Here is a 12,817-nt window from a genome sequence, read left to right on the forward strand (position 1 = left end):
GAAGGAGGCAGAATTTACTTATGACAATGTGAAGGGGAGCAGAGTTTACTTGTGACAATGAGAAGGGAAGCTGAATTTACTTATGACAATGTGAAGGAGAGCAAAATATACTGATGAAAATGTGAAGAAGAGCAGAGATTACTGATGACTATAAGGGTCAGGAGAGTTTACAAATGACAATGCAAGGAGAAAATTTACTGATGACTTTGAAGGGGATTAGGCTGTTTACTGATGAAAATGTGAAGGAGAGCCAACTTTTAAACTGGTGACATTGTGAAGGGGAGCAGAGTTAACTAATGATAATATGAAGGGGAGCAGAGTTAACTGATGATAATATGAAGGGGAGCAGATTTTACTGGTGACAGCATGAAAGGAGGCAAACTTTACAGACTACAATATGAATGGGAGCATAGTTAACTGATGACAGATATCAAGGGGAGCATTCTTTGTTGATGACAATATTAATCGGAGCAGGATTGTTTTAATGACAAAGTGAAGTGGAGCAGATACAGATGACAGTGTCAACAGGAGAAGAGTTTACCTATAAAACAAAAGTATGTCATCAAAATCCTTTCATGACAAAGCAGGCTTTTTTAAGTAGACCAAGTGGTTTCAATCAAGAATGTTTTTTGGTTATTGAAAATATTAATGGTGACGGAAGCCAAGTGTTAACAATTACTTGTTCTAGTCTTTGTCTAAATAAGCCAAAAAAATAGTTGTTTATATAAGGTATTTATATTAATAGAAAATAAATGTTTGCATATCATATTTAAAATATAAAAAAAGTAAGAAAGTGCAAGCATAAAACTTTAAGATTAAGGAAAAAATAACATGCAACATCTGATGTTGAAAAATTCCCATGAGACAAAACCAAATTTAAATGAACTGCACATCTGTAATCCAAATGAATGAAGGATGAATGGTTATTTAACAAATGAACTTGAGAAATTTCCCTTAAAAATTAGTGTAATGAACGTGATGTCCAACACAGATGTAGACATCAATAAAATCTGTTAAAGTTATGTATTGGTTGCAGTTTGCATATACATAAAGCCCCACTTAAAGTCATTTCAGTTGCTTTCATTCAACTTTGTCTTACAGGAATCCTTAAGGCTGGTGCTAGAAAAAAAAACCCATAAAAAAAACAAAACAGTCAACTTCTTTGACTTTGGACAAAAAGATGTGTAAACCCTTAATTTGATATTTATATACCACTATATAAATAAGATGTATGATTGCCAATGAGACTTCTATCAACCAAAAACAAAAGGACAAGGAAGTAAATAACTACAGGTCACCAGACGGCCTTCATTAATGAGCAATAGTAAGCTATAACAGGCCCCGATATGCAAAATATGAAACAACTCAAATATGAAACATAACAGCCTCATTAAAGCTAAAAAATAAAATAAAAATAATTATGACAGACAGCAAACATAGAATTACAACTGGATTACAGGCTCCTGATTTTGTGTTGACAGGCACATAATGAATGTGGCAGGGTAAAACATGTTTGAATGCTCAACCCTCCCCAAAACCTTGGGCAGTGATGTAACAGCACAACATTAGGCCATTTTTACTTTTTGATTAGCTCCAAAATAAACGTTTCTTTACAATGACATTAAAACCAATACATGGACCAACTTTAGAGATGTCTACAACATATACAAATTATACATCTAGTTTACACAGACCTTGCAATTTGCTGATTCAAAAAAGACTCATAATATTAAATTTAGGAAGAATATTTAAACGTGCAGTCTACATTAACAAGCCCTAATTCAATTTGACGAAATGTATACATTCAACTTCTTCACTTGTCTCATGGAAATTTCTTAAAATAAAAAATCTCTTATTTTCAAAACATGCACTTTATCAAAATAACAGATAAAATAGCTAATTCTGCAATATTAGCTACAAGGATCACTCCTGATTATACACTTCTTATCAAATAAGTCTGTAGATTAACATAATAACTATTTTTTGACTCACTGAATTGATAAAACACCATTAAATCTCAGCATGCTAGTTGTATTCAAAACTTTTTATTTCTTTTACTTTTCAAGCAAAGGTAGATTTAAAAAAAAAAGGTAAATTATAAACCATTAAAAAAATAAGTAAACAAAACATGGGTTGTAGCAAAAAATTCTAAATGTCTCTGCTATAATAAAATGGTTGTTAAAGATGAAGAAAACTCCTTCCAAGCTTTGAAAGTATATCATAATACAGGAACAAAGGTTTTTTTGTAAGATAGTGAATATTAGAAACTTAAAAAGACTGAACCAAAAATATTGGTTTCTGACATGACTTGTTAAAAGCAGTATGTTGAACAATCAAGTTAAAATCTAATTCTTACACTGCTACTTTTACATAGGTACTATTTCATTGTATTTCTATACTAAAAATCTGTAGTACTGGAAATTTACTTTTAATATTTAGTACTATTTCTTTACTTTAAAATCATTGTAATATTTAGGTACCTGTATTTTACACTTTCGTGGCAGTCAGTTTTTTATTAGTGGAGAAAGCTGTAGTGTCCAGAGGGAGCCACCACCTTAAACAGGAAAACTGACAATCATAGTCAATTGAGAGTGGAGTTGAATTCTTCCGCAACCTGCAGTGTTGACAGGCTAATGATACAGTAGTTGGACTACTTAGACTCGGCCACAAGGCCCATATTCATTCTCAAGGGGAGCCGATATCAAATAAAGGTATTATTAAAACAAACAAATTAACAATAAGATATTAAATTTTGATTTAAAAAAATACAGTTTTGTCCTGAATTTTTACATATCTTATTTAATTTCTCACAGGGTTCAATGGAAACAAAGCTTTATGGAATTGTTATTGCTGCCATGTTTGCTACTCAATCGGCACAAATGAAAAATCTTACGTATGTTTTCCCAAATTTCATTCCTTTGCTTTTCATGTTTTTTGCTGTGCACATACTGATTTTGTGTCATGGATGGATACCACATATCCTTTTTTTCCTCATATGTTAGAAGATCAAAATCATATATCACCCCTTTATCATCATGATCAGAACATAATGGGGATTTTTTATGAAGTACTTCTAAGTTTGGTTTAATTTAAGATTATGAACAATTTTAAAAGCTCACAATGATTGCAGGTTGAAATTGACAGCTATAACTCACATTGGGTTAAATCAGCTAAAACATGTTTTTTTTTCTATATTTACAAAACTTTTAAATAGTCATGTCACTAAGAGAACAAAATAAAAATGCACTCTCTGAAAATTCTATAATGAAAACCAGCACTAATTGGAAGGGTTTGCCAACAAATGTACTCACTATCAATTTCTGGTTTTCCTAGAAAATGTTTGTCAACTAACATCATTCACAGAAATACACTTATTTTTCATTTCTATCATTATTTATCACAAAGAGAAGTTTTTCACTTCGTCAGATTCTACCCAACATATGTAATTCCTCAAATAAATTTCAGATTAAAATAGTAAAATTGTGGATACTAGTTTTAAAAATAGATATAACTAGTAGGTGTTACAGTCATCACAATATTTCACTAATCCAAACCGCACCATCATCAATTAAGATCAGTTTCCATAAATACAATCCACGTAATGTGCTTTTCCTTATGGAATGATTAATACTTACTTCCACTTTGGATACAAATTTCATACAATTTTAATCGACTATGTTGAAGTAAAAATACTTTTTAGTTCACCTGATTCTTAATCTATTTCAAAATAATAGAACTATTAACTTCTCTTTTATAGCATGTAGATTTCACACCACAACATATGAGAGTAAAATCAGAAATAGATTTTTATTGTTGTAAACCTAGAAATTCTAACTTTTATATGATGTGTTATGTGATTACTGTGGTATCTACATCAGTATGGAATAAAATAATCAAATAAATGGAGAATGTGTCCCCATGGACACAGATGATGCCCCCGCTTGCATACAACATTATAAAGGGACATAACTCAAGAACGATAAAAGTGACTCTACCCAAATTTGTACTTGATCTGAGATTTAAGGTAATAAGTATTGTGTATAGGTTTCATAATGTTTGGTTGGGGCAAACTTAAGTTACAGAACAGAAACTAAAAATTTTGCAATTTTTCGATTTATAAAGGGTCATAACTCGATAATGATTAAAGTGACGCTACCAAAATTCAAACTTGATCTGTGTTTTGTGGTAGAAAGCATTGTGTATAAGTTTCATAACATTTGGTTGAGGCAACTTCAGTTAGAGAAAGGAAACTAAAAATTTTGCATTTTTTTCCATTTATAAAGGGGCATAACTCGAAAATGGTTAAAGTGACCCCACCAAAATTCAATCTTGATCTTTATTTTGTGGTAATAAGCATTGTGTATATGTTTCATAAAATTTGGTTGAGGCAAACTTAAGTTAGAGAACGGAAACTAAACATTTTGCAATTTTTCCGTTTATAAGGGGGCATAACTCTAGAACGGTTAAAGTGACGCCACCAAAATTCAAACTTGATCTGTGTTTTGTGGTAATAAGCATTTTGTATATGTTTCATAACAGTTGGTTGAGGCAAACTTAAGTAAGAGAACGGAAACTAAAATTTTTGTAATTTTTCCATTTATAAAGGGGCATAACTCTAAAACGGTTAAAGTGACGCCACCAAAATTCAAACTTGATCTGTTTTTTGTGGTAATTAGCATTGTGTATAAGTTTCATAACATTTGGTTGAGGCAAAATCAAGTTAGAGAACGGAAACCAATTTTGGGACATACGGACGTACATACAGACGGACAAGGGCAAAACTTAATGCCCCCTCCGCTACGCCGGGGGAATAAAAATCCTAATGGAGAATGATTAATTGCATAATGCATTTACACCCATTAATTTTGCAAACAACAAATATCTTTTGGTGTATTTGCCAGCAGGATATGATATTCTATGATTTTTGCTTTTTAATTTCCAATACACAAAAATCTTAATTTGACAAAAGCTTTTTTTTTCAAGAATTTTTTACACTCAAGATTACGATTAATAAAACGATGGCTATGCTGGTTGATAAAATGTGACAAGAGTTCAGTTGAGCCTGGAACCATTGGTACAAACCTTTAGTATCTTCATCATCAATAGTAGCAGTACTATCTGTTGACTGTACTTCTTTGATACCATCATTCTTTTTCACCATCAGACTTCGACCTGAAAATATAAACCGCTCTTCATAAATCTAATGCACTGTGAAGTCCACAAGAATCTACTTCTATTGAACAAACTATTGTACAACATTTGGGTTGGTCAAAATTTTACATGAAATAGAACTTTAAGAAACCTTCAGTATGGTCATTAGAAAAGATTAACCAAAATAGGAAGAAAAAATAAAAACAAAATAATAAAAGCAATATAGGAAAATAAAAAGACCAATTATTTCCAGATTTCCTTTTTTCTTTCTGATATTGGTTTAACCTAACAATACCAAATAATAAACCTAAATACATGGCAAAATAAAGTGACACTGTAACGACTGTTTATACTGTTCAATGTTAAAGTTTCTTTCTTTTTTCAACTGTGACAATCCATTCATTTTGTCATTTTATTCTAGCATTATTGAATAAAATTTGATATTAATGAATTAAAATCTGAATGACTTCACTCTTACCCACTAATTAATGACTTGCGTCAATACAATCACTTGTACAGATTGTTTCAATATGCTTACGTGAACAATCTAACAAACGATTATTGACAAATACAACATTATTACTTTCTTTTCCTTTTAAAGATACTGATGACAAACAAAAACATATCTGAAATTATTTTAATTACCACATAATCTTTTTCTGACAAAAAGGCCAGCGACTCTTTTCAAAAAAAAATATTACAATTAAAATTGATCGTAGTTATATTGAAATGTGTATGACTTACAAGTATTATTATTCTCATGATCTTTTGTGAAAAGAGCCCCAGTTTCTTAAAATGAATCTCAATCATCACATCATCTGAGCATAGATTTACCTCTTTTCCTTAGTTTCACTTACCAAAGATGGTTAATACATACAACAAGCTACAAACATTGTCACAATTCTTTTACAACACAAGCCACGACAACTGCACAAGCTTGCAAATATCTATGGAAATATGCAAGACACAGAGATATTCTAATCAAACACTGTTTACTCCTCTTAGGCAGTCATCTAATATTTAACACAGATTCTAAAAGTTGAACACAACACAATATAAAATTCAGTTAATTTTTATCATACAGTCAAACCTGTATAATGAGACCACTCAAGGGAGAAAGCAAAAAAGGTCTCTTAATACAGGTGGTCTAACTAGCAAACCTGAAAGTCATTGTCATACATCAACATTGTAAAAAATATTATAAATCCAAGGGTTGGTATTCCACCTAAAGTTTGTCAACAGAATAGGCAAACTTTATCTGTATGTCATCATTATACACTAACCTACCAAAATCTGCAGGCATTATAAGAAAAAAAACTTCTGAAGGGTAAAATTTCATGAAATGTTTTAGTCCTAGAGCTATAATTCTGCTAAAAATTTACGAGAGTGAAATGCAAACACAATCACTAAATCATCATTATACAGTAATTTACCAAAAATCAGATCAATATCTGCAGGCTGAAGAAAACAAATTGGGAAAACTGAGATTTCAGAATGGCGGAATGACAGACATGGGTAACACTATATGGTTGGACCACATAGTAGCAGGGGTATATCATTAACGGTGGGGACATACAAAAGGGGAGAAGAGACAAAGGTACTAAAGATCAACTGGAGATACTGTGATACCCACCTTTTAAATCACATTATACACTAATGTTAAATTAAACTAATAGAGTTGTTAGAGTTGACTGAATCAAATGTCTCTCTTTCATTGCTATGAGCCTAAATTCTATGCATGGTTCAACAGTAACTGTTGTATGATTGACCAATGAACCATTAAAATGAGGTCAAGGTCAGATGAAACGTACACCTTACAATCATTCCATACACCACATACAGCTGACCTACTGCTTATAGTATCTGAGAAACGGACCTATTAAATCACTAACTTTAACCTTGATCACTGATCCATGATATCAGGTTGAGGTGAGGTGAACCCTGTCTGACAGACATGTAGACTTTGAAAAGAACCCATATTCAAAATATAGTTATCCTTAATTCACATGAACTTTTTTTAAGCTGTCATAGAACCATGAACATGAGGTCAGGGCAATGGACATATGACAGACAGAAACTTTGTAACATAAGGCATCTATATACAAGGTATGAAGCATCCAGGTCTTCTACCCTTTAAAATATAAAAGCTCTATAATGAAATAGGTTAATCTGCCACTGCTGGATTGTAATCCCTATGTCTCAAATTCTGTGACTTTTGTTGCTGGCGGAAGACAAATATAACCAACATTGTATTAGAATGGTAGCTACAGCTCTGGTGACATAACCCAGGGTTTTCTATAGGTATTGATATCAGAATTACATTGGAAAGCAGCAAAGCAGGGTACAAATCTTTGGAAGTATTAATAACGATTTTAAGAGGAGAAATGATTTATCATGGTGTTGATATATCACAATATGTTACTGTTTGAATAAAACTTTTTTTAATTCAAAATAACTTTTCATTTTAATCAGAAATCCATTGGTTGTTACACTTCCCTCAGCCAACCAATCAATTTGTTTTGACAAAAATCTTCAGTATTTTAAAAATTTTGATAAATGTTGCCATGTTTCTTTTTTCGTTTGAAGGGTAAATTACAATACTTGACTGCCAGCAAAGGAAAGGATATCTTGTAATATATTGTATAAGCAAATTACCCTGTGAAATATATCTCAATAACTGAACACCAGAAAGGTTTACCCTGAGAATTCATAGCTCATACTTTTACTAATAAATTGAGGACTGATTCCAATATCCATATAAATATGTTATAAATTTGGAAAAAATTGATTTCTATGCATTTTCTTAAATTTACAAATTCATTTGAATGACTGACAACTTATACCAAATTGTGATATGTTCTTTTTTTTTTTAATTTTTTTATTTATTTAGGTTTGATGAATTTAAAATTCATGAACGATTTCAGTGTTTTTAAAAACATTATAATTGTAACAAAATCCATTTCTCCCTGCACTTTTCAGCATTAAAAATCATGCAGATATTATTTTGCAGATATTTTTTTAAATTGATAAACCAAAGAGAAGATGCCTCAAATTTGCATTTCAACAAAAACTTAAAAACAAAATCTATACATTTCTAGAATCAAATCTCCAATCTATTAGATTTAAAGCAAGAATCATAAGCAAGAAAAATGAGACACATACCTGACCTTGGCGAGATACCTCCCGATCCGGGAGTCAGATTACCTATCGTAAGGATATCAGATATGTTTAAGTTTTTCTTGCCTCTTTTCATTAATCTTATTCCATATAAATAATCTCACAGATCCTTGCAATGTTTAAGACTGACAGTTAGAATTCCTTTCAATGTCATTGAAATTTTCAACTTTTATATTGGTAAAAATAGTAGAAATCAATACTATCTTTATAGAATTTATATTTGTCAATGAATGATTTTAAATTCTCATCTGAATTACAAAAGTTTTTTACAGATTAAACTGATGTCATCACAGTTACTAATGAGCCTATGGAAGTTGTCAGTGAAAATAAGAGCTATCATGCGTGAAACAATACAAGTGAAAATATAAAGCAGTTATATTGTCTATCTAGAACTCAAGATGTATAAGAAAGAAAAGGAAGCTGATTTGTATAGATATTCAAATATCAACTTTTAACATTTACTAAGTTATAACTTTAGTTTGCTGAATGTCAAAACTCAAAACTTAAAACTAACAATTTCGGAATAAATTTTTGTTGCGTAGTTACATCTTGACTTTCTGAGAGTTTATTGAAACAAATCAGTTTTATTTTCTAAAAAATTTCAAGGGCAAACTTGTTACTGCAGGTTAGATTTCTTTCTAAAAGCTAATAATACTGACAACTTTCATAAGTTTTTACCGATATTCAAACTTATCAATTGCAGGTTAACGTTCTTTATCAAATCTTTATGGAGGCTTGTAAATTACTAATTACCATTTGTTTTCTGACCTGTCCTGCCAACTGCAAGATTAAAAGTCAGAGCTAGTCTTCTTACAGAAATATGCGTCTGTCACACATAATCATTAGATTGCACATTGCATTACAAAATGGCTAAGACCATGTATGTAAATGGGAAACCCCATATATTAAGTTAATCTAAAATACAAAATCAGAGGTCAGCAACTTAAATATTTGTAGAAATTATGTGTTTAGGTTCTGTTATATTGTGTATCCCTGCAGGATAGTATAAGTCCATTCTCTGAGCCAACCTATTTTGAACCATGGACAGAACAACAGGTAGTAATACCTATGGGTGGATATTCAGGCAATACAAAATGTAAACGTTCAGTCATACTTCATGGACTTGTACTTTAGATCAAAACTCATACAACTGTTAAGTAATTTCTTGAAACTGGTAAGTTCAATTTAAAGTTTACCTAAATCTATCTAAACATTTGGTAGGTATTTAATATTCCTCAGGTGAAACAGCTAGTTTAAAGTTTTTAATACTTCCGATTCAACTGAGTTTCAACTATCAAATTTGGTTTCACACCTGCTCTTTGTAAAATTAAATTATTTTTTTATAGAGCTCTTTGTAAAGTTAAAACTAGATCTGAACACTTGCAAGAAATTAGTTAACACTTTTATGATTTCAGTTGTAAGGAGCAGTAAATTGAATTATAATTCAAGATTCAAATAAATTTAAGAATTTAATATTTTTTAGACTTTGAATATGAAAAAAACCTAACTGATCAATCATACTGTTTTAAATGTATTTTCTTCAATCACAATAATAGTGTTTGTATGTTTTGTAAAGTAAACAGAAACAGAATATGTCTAATAAAATATACTATGTTGTGACTGATTTTTCAAGCAAAAATAAAATCCCATAATATGTCAATTTCTTAAAGAGCAGTTTAAAAAAAGGAAAATATTATCAAACATTTTCAGATTTGAGGTTTTGCATTTCAATAACATTTGTGTTAGAGGGTTTTACTGCTATACAATCAGAAAAATATCAACATAACTTAATCTCATGTTCTATTCTCTTTTAATGTCCTTTTGGTGGTTAAACTTATCTTAAAATATAAAATTCTAAAATAATTATAATATCTGCATAAAGTTTTATACTGAAGCATACATATGTACCATACTGTGTGGCTATAATTTATATTTTGTTATTTAAGCTTGATCTGTGTAATACATGTATGATTAGATACCCTAACTTCTGCTCCACTACACCAATAATGTATCTGTAAATAATTTTGTGATCAATATAGGTAAAGTATTGTCTGCCATCTTCTTATCTTGACTAAAACCTTAAAAGGAATTTTTCTCCAGAAATCAAATATCTTGTTTTTATTTGATTTTGTTTAAGTGACAGGGTGCCTCTGGTCGAAATACATTATTTTTGCTTTATTTGTTTACCAACACTATAAAAAATAAACAATGTGCTTGAAAGTGGAGCAAGAAGATCAGAGACAAAACAGAAATATTTAGTTAAAAGAAAATATATTATGAAGGAAAGGAAAAATAGAAAAATCATAAATTTCCAATAGTAAACTTCCCATTTTACCAAAATAATACCACTTACCTTTACTCACTGACAAAAGCAGGCAAAAATAAAAAAGAGTAGAACACAAAATTAGCATGCATAAACACTTTACGTTAAGCAAAAGATAGAGAAGTCATACACTTAGGCATTCCTCTATACATACTATATATACTATTGTTTTGTCAAATATCAAGATTGTATATAGTCAGGTCTTAACTCCTGCAAAATACCAGCCTGTACTAAACATTTAGCAATAAATTATTGTGAAAAGGAATTAAATTAAATGTGGGCGTATCTTCAAAGTGCTAACATTATTAGGGAACCATTTTTTAGAGAAAAAAAATCTGAAGCTGAATAAAATATTTAAGTTTTACACAAAGTGTGAGACAAATGATCTTAATTTTATTTTTTAATGAGCAACTACAATGATTCCATGGTCTAGCAACTGTCCAAAACATATCAAAATAGATAATAAAATAGTTATTGAACTGTCTCAAGAGTGTGGTCGGGCTGGTATTTTAAACTTGCATATACCTGATTAATACTTTGTATGTAAAAATTAGGCATATATAAACCCTAGTAAACACTGCTAGCCAAACAGTTATATGTTACATATAGAGAATATTCTTTTTTTAACTGACTGTAAAAAAATCAGGAAATACTTTACTTAAAAATTAAACAATAAATAGAATTTGTTGTCTTGTCTTTGATATAAATCAGTTGAAAAAGTAACCTCTCAAAATATATTTTTAGTAATATTTAGTATTAGCAATATATATTATAGTGACCTATTTTTATCTCCTCAAAGCTTTACAACTTATTTTTTTGGTGTATCTTTATTCTCAGGCTTATTGAAATAAGCTCTAATGAAATGAACTCCACCAATCTATCTTAAGATTTTCAAAAATATATTCTTTATGTACAAGCTTAGTAATAGGTAGCAATCGTTTATAATTATATACATCAAGGAAAAAAGGACACTTCTTGAAAGGTGCTCATCTGACCATTGTATATTCATAACTAGATTCTCCAAAGAGAATGTTTTCCTCACTTGTCATCTATGAATCTTTCTGACTCTTGTTTCTCCTAAGATTTCAAAATGAACAGGGTGTTTAAGTAGTTTATTGGTACTGGAAAGTGGATAACACTATATAAGAGTTCACATGCACAGAAATGTCTCACATGTGTTACTATCACTGAATTTTATTCTGAAAGTGTTTGAGATCCAAGTTCTTACTACAGGTAGCACAAAAACTTAATTTCATAATCATCAATAAAAATATGGTCAAGGTCAGATGAACTCTGACAAACATGTACACCTCACTGTGATTCTATACAACAAATATAGTTTTCACATTTCACAATGAAAAATATGATGCAATCATGAAAACTTGATCTATGAACCATGAAATGAGGTCACGGTCAAATAAACCCTGACAGACATGTACCTCTTACAATAATTCTATACAAAATGATATGAAGTTGACCTATTACTTACAGTAACTGAGAAACTAATCTACTCACTACGCTATAATGATAATCCAAGTAACATGAATATGAGGTCAAGGTCAGATGGTTTCTGTCTGACAGACATGTACACCTTACAATCATTATATTAGCAAAATATAATTTATCTATCACTAATATTGACTGATGTGGTTTCCCTAGCAGATGGCCTCACGTGGAAACATGTATTAAGAGGATTTAGTATATATGCAAGTAAGTAAGTAAGTATGCAAGTAATTTTGACCAAATTATGAAAACCTAATGATGACCAATGTGATAATTATATGAAACAAATATAGTTGACCTATTACTTTCAATAGCTGAAAAAATCAAGTGATAAAAAAAACCTATTAACTTTTTCATGCAGATATTGAACCACGTAAATGAGGTCAAGAACAACAGACAAATGCCAAATTGACCTTGAGAACATAAGGCATATGTATTAAAGATATTGATATTCAGCTCTTCTTACTTCTAAAATAGATAAATGGGGAATGTGTCCATGGCACACAGATGACGCCCCGGCTTGCATCTCATATAAATTTATAAAGGGTAATAACTGAAGAACAGTAAAAGTGATGCTACCCAAATTTGTACTTGATCTGAGTTTTGTGGTAATAAGTATTATGTACATGTTTCATAACATTTGGTTGAGGCAAACTTAAGTTA

General features: G+C 30.5%; 1 protein-coding gene across 4 annotated transcripts in view; it reads right to left on the reverse strand.

The window, feature by feature from the left end:
- LOC127708856 (calcium/calmodulin-dependent protein kinase type II delta chain-like) overlaps positions 1-12,817 on the reverse strand; it is a 126,062-nt gene that overhangs the window by 27,242 nt on the left and 86,003 nt on the right. For 3 of the 4 annotated variants that reach the window (XM_052214021.1, XM_052214022.1, XM_052214020.1), the window contains exons 13-14: positions 5,083-5,172; positions 3,312-3,329 (exon numbers count right to left, since the gene is read on the reverse strand). In XM_052214021.1, the coding sequence (XP_052069981.1) occupies positions 3,312-3,329; positions 5,083-5,172 (108 nt within the window). The remainder of the gene's footprint in view (positions 1-3,311; positions 3,330-5,082; positions 5,173-12,817) is intronic. The other variant, XM_052214023.1, reaches the window with a different exon arrangement.

This window comes from Mytilus californianus, unplaced genomic scaffold (assembly GCF_021869535.1).
Source record: "Mytilus californianus isolate M0D057914Y unplaced genomic scaffold, xbMytCali1.0.p SCAF_7, whole genome shotgun sequence".
Taxonomy (NCBI): domain Eukaryota; kingdom Metazoa; phylum Mollusca; class Bivalvia; order Mytilida; family Mytilidae; genus Mytilus; species Mytilus californianus.